The sequence below is a fragment of the Glandiceps talaboti genome, chromosome 14 (genome assembly GCF_964340395.1).
Source record: "Glandiceps talaboti chromosome 14, keGlaTala1.1, whole genome shotgun sequence".
NCBI lineage: Eukaryota > Metazoa > Hemichordata > Enteropneusta > Spengelidae > Glandiceps > Glandiceps talaboti.
Genome location: NC_135562.1, coordinates 17,008,985 through 17,028,984, shown reverse-complemented (window position 1 = coordinate 17,028,984; position 20,000 = coordinate 17,008,985). Strand labels below are relative to the sequence as shown.

General features: G+C 36.7%; 2 protein-coding genes across 2 annotated transcripts in view; both read right to left on the bottom strand.

Annotated features, from left to right (window-relative positions):
• Window positions 1–8,966, bottom strand: part of LOC144445351 (ectonucleotide pyrophosphatase/phosphodiesterase family member 3-like) — a 28,185-nt gene extending 19,219 nt beyond the window's left edge. The window contains 2 exon segments of the mRNA XM_078134890.1: window positions 28–69; window positions 8,958–8,966. Of these exon segments, the coding sequence (XP_077991016.1) occupies window positions 28–69; window positions 8,958–8,966 (51 nt within the window).
• A 4,228-nt stretch (window positions 8,967–13,194) lies between these two features.
• Window positions 13,195–20,000, bottom strand: part of LOC144445350 (venom phosphodiesterase-like) — a 16,243-nt gene continuing 9,437 nt past the window's right edge. The window contains exons 16-23 of the mRNA XM_078134889.1: window positions 19,334–19,524; window positions 18,601–18,661; window positions 17,713–17,864; window positions 16,963–17,101; window positions 16,191–16,271; window positions 15,235–15,370; window positions 14,591–14,738; window positions 13,195–13,338 (exon numbers count right to left, since the gene is read on the bottom strand). Coding sequence (XP_077991015.1) covers window positions 13,195–13,338; window positions 14,591–14,738; window positions 15,235–15,370; window positions 16,191–16,271; window positions 16,963–17,101; window positions 17,713–17,864; window positions 18,601–18,661; window positions 19,334–19,524 — 1,052 coding nt within the window. The remainder of the gene's footprint in view (window positions 13,339–14,590; window positions 14,739–15,234; window positions 15,371–16,190; window positions 16,272–16,962; window positions 17,102–17,712; window positions 17,865–18,600; window positions 18,662–19,333; window positions 19,525–20,000) is intronic.

Here is a 20,000-nt window from a genome sequence, read left to right as displayed (position 1 = left end):
GTCGGACCATTAACATGATATACGTACCTCTCCGTAATAATCTTCCAATACATAATCTGAAAAACCCATCTGAAGACAAAAGTAGAAAAAAAAACGGTTTTGATTATTCGGATAGTTTATTAGCTGAATCAGTGCAGAGTTTCAGTCTAGCAAAGAAAGTGATAACTTAGTGTGATTTTAGATAGCCGAAATCTTAGGAGATAATTTCAGACTCATTGACCAATTGCAAGTCAATCCTTTATGGAATTCCTAAAAAAATTATTGGGCTCCGGTTACCCGACCCCACCTATTTTTTCAGTGCCGACCCTAAACTTTTTTTAGGTATTCGAGAAAAAATAAATAAAATAGTGAAAATTGTGTGAAGTCTCGCGAGAAATAATGGATGTGGAAACTCACATCAACTTTAAAAAGACAATATAAAACTTCTTCCAATCTGTAATGGCTGTACATCTGATGAGAAGAAACCAATAACACAGAGACCATATGGAAAACAACAGAACACATATCAGTCACGTGATAGGAAAATAGAATGACTATTTCCCTAGGGAAATAGTTCCATCAACTTTTACATGGTCACGTGACCACCGCGCGTTCACAGCAGGTCAAAATGGCAGCTTCTGACGATGTTGTCTGCCACCGCGAGTTCACAGCATGAGGTATATTATAAAACACATACTGCCTGCCTCGGGAAATAGCATGTGATTCTGGTAACTCACAGTCCCTCGGGTGTAATAAACGGGTGCTATAGCCCTCGTGGCCAGGCAATATGTGTTCAATATTCCATTTTATCGTTTGCTGTGTTTCCTTTGTTTACACGTTTATTGACACTGATGCATTTAATTAAAGACAACATTGAGGTATCAAGCAAGGACTGAACATTTATGCTAATTTGAAGGTGTGAAATTGGGACGTCTGGGCATGGTTTGAAGAGAACGGTTTACAGAGTCATGATGTAAAATCAAGACAACTCTACGGGCTAATTTCTCACACACAGTCCTTACCGGGTAAACTATGGCCGTAGGATTATTTGACCTTGCAGTACGTAGATTACATTAGCCTATACTGGTCTGAGTATTAGCAGACGAGGCTGAATAAGTGGTGGACAATCCGAGTAATTTATCATCAAAGATTTGCACAGAACGCTTCTGAAATAGTACCTAATTATAACGATTTAGGTATTTATGGTAAATTCTGGCCGTAGAATTATCTGATTTTGTAGTACGTAGATTACATTAACAGACGAGGCTGAATAAGTGGTGGATAATCCGAGTAATGTATCAACAGAGATTTGCACAGAATTCTTCTTAAATAGTACCTATTTAGGTATTTATATGGTGCTTTATACTACGGCGAGACCGACTTGGCCAATCAGAGGCCTCGATTTCGGTTGGTTATATGGAGCCATAACCCTGGACTCTTTCTTAGGGGTGTGACCTATATTACACTCAGCACTGAATTTGCATGCAACAAATTACACAAAATTTTGAAAAAGATCCGTTTGAGCCAATCACGTCGTAGTATATAGTATAATAGACAACTTATTCGGTAGGGTTACATGTATGTGCCAAAACCTAGGGGGCTACGCCTCCTCTTTTATTGGCACATAACCCTACCGAACTCGTTGACTATCTATTACTTGTACGCCAAGTAGGTGAAATGTCGGCGTTTTATAGTTGACTGTCTGCGTTCAGATGTTTACAGACATATACGTGCAGTAGGGTAATGTTCGTCAACAGTTTACAGTGTAACTCTCGATTGATTAAAATTTTCAAAACTCAAACTAAATGTCAGAGCGAAATATCCGTACTTTGTGTATAAAGAAAGCCGTCATTCGGTCAGAAATAAAGTGGTGTACACAATTAGACTATGTGTCTGACAGTTGTGCAAGGTTTGTTTGAAACTGTTCCATACACACCATAGGTATACATGAACACTTTGAATGACTTGTGTCATTTGACCTTGAGAACAGAGTTCAAGGTCAAAGGTCAACGTCTCATTAGAAAACATGCATAGGAGGGGTGTAGACACTCAAATGATGTCCTTAAATGGAGATTATCATATCTGACATTTGTGCCAGGTTTGGATAAGATTAGCCCATGCATGCCAGGTGTACATGTACATGTGGACTTTGATATTTTGATCTATTTGACCTTGACCATATATATTTAAATGTCAAAGGCTCATAAGAAAGCTAGTTTGTGGTTCAACTGGGATTTTAACAACAAATATGGCCGCCATTCGGTCATTATCGCAGAGATTTATAAATCAATCAGAGGTACACAGTATATGCCCACTATCGTGTCTGACATTTGTACCTGGTTTGGTTTAAATCAGTTGATGCAGCTCATATATATATATATATATATATATATATATATATATATATATATATATATATATATATATATATATATATATATATATATATATATATAGTAGTCCTCACTCATAAGGGGTAGAATGGAATATAGTATCTGCGTTTCCTTACCGTTAAATTCTATTATTCTAATGTTCCTAACAGGGAATATCTACCTAGTAACATAGGGTATTAGCATAGTTAATTGTTCTGCAATAATGATTTATGTCTATGCCTACACAATTATCGCACGCGCGCGACCGTACAACAGCTCCAGTCAGAGATGTAATCTCTGCATAACTGAAAAGTATATTATAATTTGTCAACCTCATCGTTGCACTCTAAATAAACGGAATGAACTTGTGTCGTCGTGTAGGCATAGACATAAATCATTATTGCAGAATAATTAACTATGCTAATACGCTATGTTACTATATATATATATATATATATATATATATATATATATATATATATATATATATATATATATATATATATATATATATATATATATATATATACGGACTGACGGAAAAATCGGAACCAACGGGAACCAAGAAAACGTAGTAATCCCCTCGGGCTTCGCCCTTTGCAGACTACAAATATTGAAATGCCAATATGTGCAAACGTAGGTATGTTACGATCCAAAATATCGTATTTCGGAAATATGGGTATAAATTCTACATTTCGGCATTCTAGGCCATAGGTCAGAAATAGACTGGCGATGACGAATCTGGGCAAACATGATGTCACTAAGAATTCACATGATTGGTTAGAGAAAAGTAAATAATAATATTTATGATGACATAATCTTATGGTGTGATTTTCTATATTTAGTCGTTGTGTAAATTCCATCGTGGTATTTATCGATGAAAGTTAGGAGATTTTATTTTTGGTAAGATGTTTATGGGGCCAGCTGGTTATATGTACCATTGTTTAGAGTGGCATTTTTATATCAGCCAGACGCCTGGGTTTTTTCAAGTGAAACAGTTGTCTTTGTTTTTGTTGACCTGTTTCCCCTGAACACCTTAGTAAACTGTCATCTAAAGTCATAAATGTCGCATTTTATTGCAGTAACTGATTTTTTTCAAACTCACTATTTATGGGATTTATTAGTCATATTTAATACCCCCGAATGCTTATATGAAGTCGTAAAAAAACATGCATCGGTTTTGGCGATTGATTGAACTTTATACCACCAAGTTGGTGGTCTGAGAAGGAAAACGAAAGGGACACAAGTTGACTCAGTTTTTTGGCGTAAATTGTTGCTGCATATTTGAAAGATACTCAGCAATAGTCTACCTACTTCAGTATACTTATTCACCACTTGCACTTGACTAAATTCAAAACTTATATTGAGATATGACTTATAAATAATCACATGACGTAATTTATTATGCATATGAAAATATTTTGACGACGCTGGTAGTATACTATGCAATTTGCACTGTTGTACCAACACCAGACGACACTTACAATATCATATAGAGGCATGCGTTGACATTGACATTATGTATTTGACACACACATCCAAATAAGTTAGCTGTGATGGTAGCGAATTCTTGTGAAAGAATGAGGTGATAGGATTTGTGACTGGTGTGGTCTGTAAAAAGAGGTTATGTAATTGCTAGGTGTGTACCTTCCTGTGTTGTCAAACACTTACTTAACAAACTAAATATTGTAATATTGTCGTTGGATTGAAAAAAACCTTAACTCAACTTGTACCACTTTAAACTGACAGCTTGTTCTAGGATCTCGATGAGACGACCTCATTTTTACCTAATTCAGGCCAGAATGTTTGTGGATGTCTTTATTATATATTGGGTCTCTTCAGAAGATCTGATAAATGACTACATATTGATGTCAAGGTCCCCTTGCTGGAATGTTGATACTATATCCCAATGATGTGGGTTAAGTTAAATATGGTAGCTGACCTAGTTTAGGGAGCCTTCAGTAATTACAAAAGGTGAGGGTTGGGGGAGCCTCCCCCAGTTCCGTGTTATAAATAGTTGCCTTCCCCAAATTCTTTCTCGCAAACATGACCCTCCCCCGTTCAAATATTTCCAAAACATGGGTTAAATGCTGTCAGATGTGACGAGACACGTGTCCCTGGATCAATGGCAATGACTCGATCCCGCTGGTGTCACCACATTGATAAGATAAGATAAAATATTTTATAGTGATAACATTCAAAATGGTTTTAAAAACACACAAACCAAATAATTTGATATTTGACGGCATTGGTTTCTCTCACTACAACCACCACAGTGGCTTTGTGTGGAAGGCACTGCTTTATCAAATACCCGTGTTTTGGATCTAATTGGCAGAGCTGAAACCAGAGTTCCAAAGGGCGCACTGCTGATGTTAAGTGTTGTTAGGATGTGGTCAACCTTTCCGAGTTCACTCCACCACATTATCACCATTATCTTACCATATACTGTCCCTCCTTCACTCCTATTAGACCCAATGACACCTTATAATATCCATTCACTGCTTGGTTGTCAGCAGCGATTGTACGTATATGTTCCAATATTATGATACAATGGTGGCAGCGGTGGGATATGGCAACGGTGAGATATCAGCTTACAAAATAATACAACGTTTCAAAAGTACAGTCAAATTTGACCCTTCCCTGATTCCATTTCGTAACATATAGCCCTCTCCCGTCAAAAATTAAAACGTTTCCCACACCCCTATTTCCCCAGCTCCCCCCCTCGTAATTACTGAAGGCTTCCTTAGTAATCACCCAAATGAACATATGTAGACAGTGTGGGGACAGGTCATCTGTGATATACAATCAAAATACCGTGTCAAAGTTCAAATCTTATCATGTGGACATGATGTTATTATTGCCCAGCCTGATGGAATGTGTTGGGGTCAACATCACATACAAAATAAACTCAAATGGGTTGTATTCTAAAATCTACAAAGAATCGCAATTATGATTTAGTTGTTTGTTCAAATATAAAGTTGACGACATAATTCTGCAGAGAAAACACGACAGTTAGTTTGTAGTGCGTGATTCAATAATATTGTCGTCATTCCTTCGTTATCTACTGAGAAGCAGACGTGTCCCCGAGCCTGCTACTTTTCATAAATTTTCGGGCTATTCATGATGCGTTACAGTTTGGTATCTGGTAGCAATGAGAATTTTTAATATGATTTTTTTTTAAATTTTAAACGTGACATGTAACAACTATAGCCGAGCTCTTCTGTGAAACATCTCAATAGTCCGACATCGTTACATCATAGACATTGGGAAGAAAAACAACTAACAGGTCAAAGATTACCGAGGTTTTGGAACCTTTTTTTCCATAAATAACTTTGATCTAGTAATTAAAAATTGGCTTGAGACATTTCACATGTGGAAAGCGTCCTGTTAGTGTAATCAGTAAAATATAGTAAAAATAATTAACAATTTTCTAATAGTTAGCAATTTTTATCTTATAAATATTAATATAAAATATAAAATTGTAATATTTTTGCTTTCAAATATTCAATTTCGTTATCAAGAAATGTCAAATAATCGATCGTCTGCTTGTGTTGAACGTTCATGGCGCCAATCTGACAGTGTAATAGAAATATTGTATTGACCGTTTTGACACGCTGACTGGCATTTCGTTATGTTCAAAATATGATAACAGAACAGGAAGCATTGGCTGCACTCACGTGCCTCGAAGCAGTCGCCGAGCTCGCCAGTTATCACGACAATCCGTCAGACGATGAGAAAACGCGAGACTATCGCCTGACAATATGTTGAAATATTAGGTAGATAAACAAAATCCATTCTGTTTGGTTGCTGAAAATTGTTTACTACCAAACCAAACTGACTATAGACTTTCCTCCTGGCAGCACGATATTTGTTTTACTTATCACACAACTTTCTTGTTACAAACTACACAAACAAAATACCGGCACTAATAGCGCGCGCAAGCAAATAAACGACACATTTTTATCTCGATGTCAACTCAAATTAACATCACAGCCGGATGAAGCAATTCAAGGAGATTCAAACTCTAAAACTGTTTATTTGACTGTGTTCACAGTGAGATAAAATGTAACATATTATGTGTGTTCACACTATTAGTTCCGGTGTTTTGTTTGTGTAATTCGCAACAGCAACCGTTAACGTTGCGTGTGGGTTGTAACAAACATCGTGATCGTGCTGCCTGATTGAAACTCTATAGTCTTTCTAGTTTGGTAGTAACGGATTTCACACAACTAAATTCTGATTCTTTCGTTAAAAGTTAGACATGCAATATAAACCAGGCGGCTTTCGCGATATCATTACTATTATTGTTATTCAAAAGATACGATTTTACATGGGTAGCTTTGAAAGCCTTGCATCGTTTCAGATAGCCCGTGTCGAACTGGCCATAGAACAATTCTAGCATTATGGACAATTTAATAGGTTGTTGCTATAGCGACGATCTTTCATATTAAAGGAGGAAAGTTTCGAACCCCTGTGTAAAAATATACTGTATTGATATTCTAGACTCCAGTACACTAGATGATTAAAGAGCTGAAATTCTTAACGTAACCTTAATTTATACGTTTATGACATTGTCAACTTTGACGGTTGTTGACGTTTCTGAAACTGTTTACAGAACATGACTAGCATGTTCCTTTTTTGCGTAGATTGAAATTGCAGTTTACAAGGGAACACAAGAAAGGTTGTTTTATTTTCCACGTACTATGACTAGGAAAAAACGCAGAAACACGAGAGTAGAGTTAGTAATGGCTATCAAATTGAACTCTCGTGCAGCCTCGAGCGCTTAAAAAAATAATGCTTTGAATATGGACAAATCTTGTTCGGATGAGACCTTGTGTGCACTGGGGCGGTGCATCATGGGAGACAAACAAAGATAGGAGCGTCACACCTCTTGAACCATACCCTCAAATAATACTGAGGCAACTCTCAAAAGTTGTGAAAAAAACATTTTGTTTCCTATCATGAATCGCCCTAGCGCACAAAAGGCCTCCCTAGGTCAGATTTGACAAGTCTATGATGTTTAATAGAGAGATCGTTACGATATAGGGCTGGGTGAAAATGTCATGTCCCCCTAACCTTTAAGAAATGCGGCTAATTCGATGCAATCAGCCTCAACTTTATTCCCATCGACAAGAGATTTGATTTGCGATAACATCACATAAACTCATATTTCGTAGTATTAATGTGTTTGGGTGAAGGACAGTATGAATTATTCATTGCTGCACTTCTCTCGGGTCAACGGTTCGTGCGTCTCGTGATTCGCAAGTACAACAAGGACACCATGTGATTTAAAATTGCACCGTCATGAGACATCAATGAATACAGGGTATTCGAGGTGAGCATGTAGTTGCGATGAGATATGTTATCAAGGTCAGTGAGACCATGGATCTATTATTGATCTCAATCATCTAGAGCCATGGGGAAACTAGCTGCAACATTTCATTTTACAAGATAAACACTCTAAAGATATAAAGCAGAGCTAGACCTCATTTTGAAATTGTTTCATTTTCAGAGTCGTCAGCATGATGTGTGGTTAATGTAAAATTGTATTTTTTTTAATGTTTAAACTTGTACAATATCACATGTCCACCATATGTCTCCATTGTAATAGTGGAGTATGCACGATGTTACTGTTTACATCATTAACCAAATGAGGAACAGACACTCTGGAGGGAATTCAATGACTGTGTACTGGTGCCATTGTGCTTATCTACGCTAACATTAAACTTTGTTGCCTGGCTCACAGAATTTGATTTCTCGTTTGCGAAATATATCACGTCTTGTCAAATCATAAAATAACTCTCCAGAATCCAAAGTTTACGGAAATGCTTTTTTTTTACTTGGAGTGGTATTCCCCTTTAATATTCGAAGTTATGGACTAATATCTCAATCATTATGTAAATGTATGTAAATTAGTGACATCTATCGGATCTTTACTCCATCTATAAAATGGTACTTCAACATTATCAATGTTTCGAGAACAATGTCGGTTGCCAATAAATCAGCAATAGCATAGACTGATTCATGGTGTGGTCGGAGGCTATATATTATCGTGATAACAACGAGAAACGCCGACATACAGATCATAGCATCATTTTAAAAAGGTCGATTTCTATATGTATATAGCAAAACAGCGGACCAGACATTGATGTTAACTGATAACAAGGTTTTATACCGTGATGTGACGTCACGAAAAAAATATGTTAAAGATTTATGGGGAAAGAGAAATGTTGTCGTCTACATCCAAGTGGTTTCAATAAATCAGGTACTGCATAAAAAAGTTGTAATGGCTGACAAATTTGTTTGTCAAAATACACCTTCACTGTGTAAACTGTTGTCAACATGGCTTAAACTACTACTGTCTGAACACCACTCATACGTTCTGAGATACGTTGATACGCACAAATCAATGTTTAGTGAGTTCGAATTCGTTGCTGACAATAACGATGTGAAATTCCTTGCATGAAAACATTGATGCGAACCTACGCAGATTCGCACACAAGTAGCGCGTAATTAACCGCGTTTTCTAGTCACTATATTTGTGTTACAAAACAAATTTCATTTTTTTTAAAAATGAAAGATAAACAGTTGAAATAAGAGACTTACCGACGACATTCTGTGTTTTTCGTCCCGCTCTCCTTTAGCTGTGCGAAATCGTTGACTAACTGTATCGCTGAGAGGCCTGTATCAACTGTTACCAAGGTGATTTATTATCTTATCACCAAACTATGGGGTCGTCTTCGCAATGCATTATCGTGTGAATGTTTAAGTAGTGGGTGCAACTGGACAGAACCCGGCACTATTTATGATGTACATGTACATCACCTGTTACACCACTATTTGTTTTCATACAAGACACTGCACTAGCTAGACATTCGAAAACCAAAAATATGTTCACTGAAAATTGTTAATGTATGTAAACTTTACATATACCAATAATTAGACATTGTACATTTGTTGATCAAAGGTTGATTTTATCCATACATGTAAGTAGTACAGTGACTGGTTGATATCATATCGTAATTGCATTGGGGTGCATTGGACCTCAAATTCAGTTTGATTGGAGCAATTGCGCCATACAATGTGTACACCTATATGTTTACTCACAGATGTTTCAACACTGTTCAGGGTGTACGATATTACAATTTAGTCATTATAACAGTTTCAAAAATCGTCCCCAGTTGCGGCTTTAACGATTTAGGAAATAAAATTTTGATAAACTTGAAGTACATGTAATTAATAATATGTTCTTCAACCTGTCGACATATATATGTACCATGGTCTAATATATTAGTTTTTTCACACGTTTTTAAGTACCGTCCTAGGAATGATGTTCGGTACGCTATTTAAAAAAATGGCTGCCTGTCTGTCCGTCTATACATTAACATAGGTATACAAAGTTGTACCTAATGTTGACGTATATTAATGTATAAGCGAACTTTATTAAATGGCGGACTAAATGAGTCATAAATTACAGTTCCATGTTTGTCTGTTTATATAGGCTTGATTTATTCATAATTCGAAAGGTGTTAGATGGTCCCTACAAAGGTCACGACCTTTGATAGAAACGATAACATGTTAGTGCATGCATACTTAAGAATGTAAAGGTGTCCACTTATATATAACCTCTGCCATAAATTCTGTAATTGCATTTTAATCACGATGTTTGTCATTGAGTACTTTATCAAAATCTCATAAATCTCGATTTGAGATAAACATTATCGGCTATTCATGTGATTAGAATCTATCTAGAAGTCTATATAAAGGGTCCCATTGCGCTCACATGGTTCTATTTGCCTTCTCATCAGCCACGTCGACGCGACGGAAGAGCAGTTACGGACGACCCCCTGATGAGATGGCATTAGTGTGACTGGTTTTGGACAATGGTACAGCGATATATCGGTGACCCAGCCCTTCACACTAACCTATTAGCATACTCAAGTTTTTTGGCATCCTGAAGGGCATAATTTAAATGCCGACCTACTCCGGATCAGCGAAAGGTCGAGATTCTCGTAATACATCGACCTGTAGGAATTAACCGGATGAATTAACTGGATTATCGTGAGTTTTGTGGATTACCACAAGTGTTTGGGTGCTGTACGTATTCATTTGGGAGAGGCAAAACTGGTTCTACACTGCCGTCAAAACTGGAAAGTAATTGCCTACGTGTAAGGGAATGAAATGGTTCAATCTTTCTAAAAACATCTCAGTTTTATAACTGACAATACTCAAGTGACTGCAACTACTTAAATGTTGACTGATGTGACCTTGATGTGACCTTGAGTCGAATTCTCCGAATTTCAAATCATTACCACAATTCGTTTAACGTACCAAAATGTACACTGTTCGTTTAGGGATACAGACAGATAGACCGACGAACGGGCGGACAGACAGACAGACAGACCGACAGGCATACAGACAGACAGACAGACAGACAGACAGACGGACGGACGGACGTACAGACAGACAGACAGACAGACAGACAGACAGACAGACAGACAGGCAGGCAGATAGACGGATGGACGGACGGACGGACAGACAGGCAGGCAGACAGACAGACAGACAGACAGACAAACACAGGCAGGTAGGCAGGCAGATAGATAGATATCGAAACAAACAAACAAACAAACAAACAAACAAACAAACAAACAGACAGGCAGACAGACAGACAAACTAACAAGCAACGAATAGAGATAATAATAAAAAAACATAAAGTTAACATTCTTACACTACAACTTCCATGCACATAGATCTAAATACACGATCGCACAAGGTAATGTCAATGAGACCTTAGAGCCTAGAGGTCAAAGGTTAGGAGATGCTCAGCGAGACTTGCGATAGGTTAGGTCAGAAGGACGAGCACCACTCGACCCTTTCACCTTTCCTGGCGACAGAATGTCCCGTACTTACTTTGACGGCGCCGAAAAACCACGGCAACAAAATTTTCAGGTGAGTATTTTGTTGGTTCGAAATTACAAATTACAAATTACAAATTGAAAGATAGTGATGTACATTATGACTTATCATCAAATATCAACAATATTTGCCTCAATACTTCTGTTACATGTACATATGATTTTGTATACTCAATATGTTTTCCTTGCAAACATTTAGAGTTAGAAGTGCTTCATTTTCTTGGCTAAGCCTCATGAGACACTCAACTGACACTTTGTAAACTGCAGAAATGAGTTCCGTTTTACAGCTTCAAAAAATGTTAATACGTATACCAGATACTGGTTCGATCGCCAAAAAAGATTTGGTTATCTGCATGATGAGGTCAATAGTGATGGGACATTATGTTGTCTAGCCAGATCTAGGTGCTGGGGAACAATGTATTTTGTGTAGCATTTGTTTATTCATATACTATCCAACAGGCTTTCCCAATCACAGGAAGAGTTTTCAGTGCCAGTGTTTCTGCAGAAGGAAGCCGGAGTAGGCGGGGAAAAAACATGCGTTGTTCGGTAGAGTCAAACTGAACAACACTACTTACTTACAGCGTGGTAAATTTTAATCAAACCCTGAATGGGTTCGAACGCCGACCGCAGTGGTAAGAGGCAAGAGGCAAGCGCAATTGCCGAGTGGTTATACCACTTGCGCAAGTGGTATAACCACTCGGCCACCGCGGCAACCCAATTTCAGGGCATCAGAATGCAGCACTACTATGATAACACAACATACAATGAAGTCGAAACAATAATATGTTGTTAGCATCCATTTGTGGCAATATTTATGTGACAAATAATAATTTTTAAATTCGATAATACGGTTGAAAATAAAATTCTGTTAGAGAAATGGCGACGTCATGTATCACAATTTACACTACATAATACTTACATCCACATTCCATTACTAATCCCAGGGTAGTATCTAAAACAGTGAAATTAAGAATGATTGACAGTGAAATTGACAATGATTGACAGCGAGATTGACAATGATTGACAGTGAGATTGACAGTGATTGACTCTGAGATTGACAAGTATTGACAGTGAAAGGACAATGATTGACGTTGACAGTGATATTGACAATGATTGACACTGAGATTGATACGTACGTACCATTTACAACATATGTGTCACTTATAAATGGTTGGCGAATATATAGAAAAAGTGTAAACACTGCAGTTTCGGCAATACAACCTGGTTTATGCGACTAATTATAATCGATCTCTAGCTTCCTTCCCAAACTTATACAGTGAACTTCACAATAGCGTTCAATTTTTTAGTTTGGTACGACCACATACACAGAAACCAATAAGAAACTGGACATGCTACACTTTAAGATAGCAAGATTGAATGAGTACAGTTTCTTGCTACATTTTGTCTAAAGTGAAATGAACTACACATGCCACCATACAGACATCAAATGAACACCTCGATGAACATTTTACGCGCTCATCATCGAGTCTCAGACCACGCTTCTCTATAGTGGTCTGATGAGATCGAATGTTTGATACTACGAAAATCATTGGCGCCCAAATGTCTGCATGGAGTTGCAATACATTTAAATGGTGTGTTCCATTTAGATTAAATGTAGCAAACAATGTGATCTTGCTATTGACAAGTGGCGTGTGCAGTTTCTTGCTGGTTGTATCAAACAGACAAGCTGCATGGTACAGCTGTGAAATTCACTGTAACCGACATACTACAGTTATACAATTGGTCTAGCTGATCTCTTATATTGTTAACGAAAAGTGTCTTTCTGTGTCATGACTCTCATTAAAATGTCAAGTTATAATATTTGTCAACATAACAAAATTTGAAAAAAGAACACTTGTTTAATATTGTCTCCATACTTATATACAGATGAGCTTTAAGGGCACTAAACATGTGTGTCCACAGATTTACTAGTCATTCCATAGGTCCACTGCGATGAAATTCTTCACTGCGATCGATCGTTCTATTGGAACGTTAGGCAACAGGTACAGACCTGTGAGTAGCTCGATGTCCCGGATGTTGGCTAGGTGTGTCTGCAGAAACATGTTGACGGTCTAAACAGATAAGATAAGACAAGATAACTTTGTGAAGTGTTTACTCTGCTATTCTACCTGATAATTTAGCGTTATCTTTAACTGATATACGGGTGTTTTGTTTGAGGAGCATATCTTTTCTGTTCTCCCACCTTTGCTCAATGATATACAACTGTAGGTTCTGGTACTAGCAATTTGTCTAAAATATACTGTAATGACAAATAATTTATGGAAACTTTGAATAATTGGACTAGTAAAAGACCATCCCAATTTTTGTTATCAGATGCCCTTGTATTACTTATTGATTACTTTTTGCCATATTCGATGGCGAATACATAAATTATAATTATTGTGGACACAGTGAAGTTATGATGGTCAAATAGTTGAAGTGCTCCATGTATGAAGTGCTCGGCATGGAATCTGCAACATGCAGGTTCGAGCCCCGTCGCTGTTAGCTGTTGTTTGTTCCTGAATGGCTAAAGTCCTTGGGCAAGATTTGAACCACGATAAATGTGGTCACCCAGTCAATTCCACTGTATAACTGGGGACCTGGTTGGATAGTGGTTGCAATGTGAATGATTTTATTATGTATTTTGTATCATGCTCCCCTGGGAGTTGAGGGAGTGTTAAAAAGGCCCTTGTGTCACAATAGGTCCGTGCCAGCGGTAATCATTGACCATGAAGCGCTTTAGATATAGAGTGGAAACAGCTATGAAAAATAGTAGCATTATTATTATTATTCTGTAATCATATCAACGTTTGATTGATGGACGAGTTTGACTTCCAACTCTCCTCCTCAAAATGTTTGCAGTGTCTGCTTGATACATTTTAAGGGCCAGTAGCAACGATCAGCTACATTCCCGCCAAAATTCTACTTTTCGATTTTTTTTTTTTTTTTTGAATTCTACACCGACTTTGTTTTAGATTATTCTCATAAACATACTTCTCAATGAATAATTTATATCAACATTTTGGTTCAAAAATGAAAATATTTTCAATTTTTTTCACGATCATGCTGAAAATGTAGTGTCTCTATCTCTGTCACGCGTGTTATACATTCTCCCACAGACAACTAACCTTGTTAGTTGTCTGTGATTCTCCCAAACGGCTCGCGATCGACGGAACATGAACAAAAGTTGCCATAAAAGAGGCTAATTTTTTTTTTTACGACAACGGTGTTCAAAAGTCACCGTGATAGCACACTTCGAACATTTTCCTACAGTGCCCGTATGTACGACCTTTCGCTCAAGGTCACATAATTATTTCAATTTACCTGACATGTCTGTATTCCATCGGTGTTTGGAATTATAAATGATATGGTTTCCATGGCATCACTGCAGGCACTAATGGTAGCATTGCCTTGACAACGGGTAACAACAACAAAATAATGAGTCGGAATCACGAGATTGCCATAAAGTTTCCTAAAAAAAAGATGAGCCAAGTCATCGATTAAGTAATAAGTAGTAATTAGAAACAAAACTAAATTTTGAGTATAGTTCAAAACTGATTTTTGAAGATAAACGATATTTGAATAATAGATTTACAATCTCATATCTGATTAGTACTTCTCAGCTGACTTAAAGGCCCAGGTTTCAGTCCTAGTTTCTCGCATTAGTGCCACGGTTATTACTATAATGGTTAGATAGGTAGGATCCTTCTTTAGTTCCGGATCACCTATTTTTATAGCTCTGCAAGACAACCGTTTGCATATGCCTAAATTTTAAACCAAGTTCTACCTAATCTGAACCGGGCCTTTAACACACCTAAGGTTCTGCTCAGTGTATCATTGCCAGCAATAACGATTGGAATGTTACAATGGATATCAATTGAGTTGAAATAAATCGGTCGGAGAACAGTTACAGGTAAGATTGTAACATAAATGGTACATCCAACTACAAATAGGGGGGAATTGCTTACCCTTTGTCGTTCAAAACCTCTACACTATCTCTCAGACCGTCAAAGTTGTAGTCGTACACTGGACCAGTCATGACGTTGATACCGTTGTATTTGTCAGCCCAGGATATTAGTTTGATTGCAAGATGACTCCATACATCTAGCAACGTATAAATAATTTTATGAATGATAGACAATGAGTGAAACTGGTCAAAAAAGTTCAATCAATCAATCAATCCATTCATTCATCAATCAATCAATAAACTAAACAATCAGTTAATCAATTAATTAACCAATCAATCAATCAATCAATCACTCAATCAAATAATCAATCAATCAATCAATCAACCAAACAATCAATCATTCAATCAATCAATCAATCAATCAATCAATCAATCAATCAATCATTCATTCATTCATTCATTCATTCGATCAGTCAATCAATCATGAATCAATCAATCAATCAATCAATCATTCATTCATTCATTCATTCGATCAGTCAATCAATCATCAATCAATCAATCAATCAATCATTCATTCATTCATTCATTCATTCATTCGATCAGTCAATCAATCAATCATGAATCAATCAATCAATATGGTCACTTAAGTACTGATTTAAGGTCATCAACCGATCATTAAAATCACAATTTGACAATAATGTAATAAAACGATAGAGAAAATAAAGAAATATTACAAATCATTTTAAGTCGAATACGTAGTTTTATTGCATGGTATATAAATACTGTTACTCTTTGTATTTTGTCAAAGTTATCGGAGGAAAATAAGTCAAAATTTTGTGAGAAGGATGAGGAATATGTTGGATTATATTTCAATTTTTTTTAAAAGAAAGAAAAAACACTAAAAACTAAGACAAAATAGTACTCATAATCACAGACATGCCTGTGTCACGTGTGATGTACGGGTATATATTGTTTTAAGTGTTTAGAAATAATGATATTATGATTTAGTCAACTTACCTTTAACAAAATGTTTATACTGAGGTATCAAATTTGATGAAATTAATGCATCCATTTGTTCTTCTAAACGTTCACCAATTCCTGTACGGAGAAGGGCGTGGTGATATATGATTAACGAGAAAAAAAATATTTAAAAAATGAAAAATTCTACACAATGTCTGATTGTCTTCGAGTTGTAATTTATGATGTAATATTGGCCCAAACCTACCTTTCTAATTACTAGTATGTAGATATGTACTCATTTCATCAATATTTTCAAAAAGAACAGTGTATCCTGATCACTGTATAGAGTAACCATGGTGATCATTCATCAACTAATCTCAAATTTAAAAACTTTGATCAAACTGTCCTTGATGCTTTGGTGTACAGAGTTGTTAAGAGCATAACGTAGTTAGAAGTGAGAAGCACTATTATCAATGTCTCTGTCCTCGCCAAATTTTCTCATTGGCATTTGTTCACATATCAAGCACGAACATCAAATTGTTTCGGTGCTTGTTGGTATTTCAGTAGAAAATGAAAGAGACAAAAACATTGATGACGATAAAAAAAATGTTTGAACATTTACAGACGATGTAGCTTGTTTACTGCGCTGTTGAGATACATCGATCGTTAGCTGGTCGTACCTCCTAGCCCCTCGTTGAGGGTTAGGACGAACGACCAGCTAACGATGTATCTCAACAGTGCAAGAAACAGGCTAAGTACGATGCTGATATTATGATAATCAACTTTTATCGTTGAGGGCGCAATATCACTGGCACATTTATCGACTTACCTGGAGGATATAAATATGACCGTGTGTAGTTATCTGAGAGGGCGGATGTATAATCATTGCAATCAGGAGAATCTTCTAACGGTAAACGTACGTCAGGTCGTAAACAATCTTCGGGAGGAGACAGCTGCTGACGATCATTCTGTAAATAAGCGGTTGATGAGCAAAGTTAGCGTAGGTTGCTGGATCCAAAATTCTGGAAATTATTTACAAGTTATACATGTAATGTAGTATATGGCGCGTAATCAAGGCCAAAAGTCTCATCTCGTCAAATGATGTACCAATGACTGACGTTAATGTCTGTATTCTAAAATGACTTTCTAACTTTGTACTGATATGTATCTGTATCTGTATCTGTATAATACTGCAGAGTAACTAAAAAATTCAGCAGTATTCCTGCAGGTGCGCAGTCTCTAGTCATAATGAGTTGGTATTTCTAATAAACCAGATTTAAATTGATCTAAATTTGTGCAAGTTAGAGCGGTCCAATAACAGTCCCCTGTGGCACGCCGGAATCTACAGTGCAAGAGTTTGATGTTTGGCCCTCAATGACGACTTGCTGTGTTCGATTTGTTAAGAATGAGGAGATCCACTGGTGTATGTTGCCCCTTATTCCGTAATTGTCTAATTTGTGTAACAGATTTCGGTGAGGTACTGTGTCAAATGCTTTGTATGTAGCCAGAGTGTGAACTAGAAGGCCATGGCCCCTGAATTTTTTTCCAAAACATCGGAAATGTTTTTTGTTTTTCTTACCTGTTTTTCTACAGTGTAAGACACCCACATTGGCATCTTCACATCATTGTTGTACCCAGTGACGTAATCGTCTTGTGTCAGCACACAATGCGATGCATCAAACTTCACTAGAGGGCGCCCTAACGGTGCATGCAAGTTCAAGGATTGGTTCACTGAAATAGAATGTACCGTTATCTGTTAAAAACGATCACCAAAACTTGGAATGAAGATCTTTATAGATTGGTTAATCAATCAGTTAATCAATTCAACCAACCAGTCATTCAATTATTTAATCGAAGACATTTACTACCAAACCAGCGTGACTATACAGTTTCAATTTGACGATACTACGTCTTGTACATCTCACATAAGGTTTTTTGTTAGCAATTACATTTTATATAGACACTGATATCGCCTTGGCATATAAAACTGATACACTTTATCTCACTGGGAACACAAATCAACATCACTGTCGGATGAAACAGAATTATTCAAACACAGAACGGTTTAGTTGTGTTCACTGTGACTTAACTTGTATCATTTCATGTGCGTGCTCATTATCAGTGCCTGTATAAAATATTGTGCCCCCTTCTTGAAACTCTATGCTCACTTTGGTTTGGTAGTAGGTAGCTCAGAACAGTATGATAGTTTGTTCGGTTGTGCTATAGCTAAACGCGATTGAAAAAAATCTCCAAAGTGTTTCCAAGACTTATTATATCAAACGTTAGACATGATGGTGTCAATGGTACAGAATGGAAACTATTAGAAGAACGCTTTATAAGAACAAATGAGTCAAAATCATGACAATATGAACGTCTGCAATATATGGAAGACAAAACAGAGATGCAAAAATGCAAATGTTTATTATACTGGTCCTATATCACAGATTCATTTTTAAATTGTTCTCACCTTCGGACTTTGAAAGTTCAAGTTGTCTGTCAAAGTCTTCTGTCGTCTTCTCCGTGATGTCCTTTTAATCACGGATTTGTCCCAAAATTTAAATATGTGTAGATAAAACAGGCAGTCATTAATGTTACTTTGTAGGTACAATAACTTACTCACCAAATTGTTGTATAAATCAGCGCCCTCAACGGCGACCATGATTTCAACCTGTTTCTGTACTGCTTGTGGATAATATCGACCACTGGTTAACATATACAATGTCTAATTGTTGGTATTTTAACAATTTTCAATGAATATATTGTGGTTGTCTGATCAACTACATTATACTCCATCTACAACCAGTACATGTTTTAACATGGAGACTCAAAACCAAGCTTTTAAGATTAATTGAAACTTTCCCCTACACTACCTACAGATAATATTGACCAATAATTAACACATACACTGTCTTTTTACATAATTGACCAAGTTTTAGTGAATATATATTTTGGTTATTTGATAAAAGAAAATACTATCGAAGTTGCAGCTAGGACAGGTTTAATCTGTCGAAATTATCCACAAGCAGTACAGAAAACAGGTTGAAATCATGATCTCCGTGTATAAGGGAAAACCATCAACGATATACACGGAGAAATGAAAATGTCTTGGTCTTTCTATAAATATTGAGAGGGGATGTTTTAAACACTCAATAATGCAGCCAAATCCCTAGATAACGGAGTGTTTACATTGTCATATTTACCTTTAGATTTTCACAAGTACAGTTGGACTTATCCATGGAAACTCGCCCTTCGTAGTCTGCCGGAAACTCACATTTGATTGGTTCTCTGTTTTCCTGTTTACTTGGCTCATCAATTGGTTTAGGGTTTCTAAGAATGTAATTTAGGCTACCCCTTGTCGCATTGTTTGGTTCAGGCTCAATGCCTAATACATCTGAAATATAACATTAACCTACATTGTAATGTTTTAGCCATCACCAAATTTGAGTATGTGTAGACATTCAAAGAGCGCCCTCAACACAATTAAAGGGACACATGCGTAAGCTGATTTAGCACATTTCTGACGTAATTTTTGCTACGTGTATAAAAGAGGACTCTCATTATTCTACATTCTGAAGCTTACATGTACTTAACCATCACTCACAGTTGACGGAACTCAAATATGGTATTAAGATATACCGTATAAGTGACCCAGTGACGTAATTAATTATACGTATAAAAATGTCGAGGAAATTCCTACCATGTAGCCAACTTTTAGAATTTCAGAAGACAGGTGTAATGTCATAGAAGGCATATATGCACCCACATAGTTTAGTGAAGGTTTTATAGAAGTATTTTCTGTCAAGTTAAAAGTTTATAAACTCATGATCAGCTTGTGTCACTTTTAAAAATCCAAACTATAAATTAAAC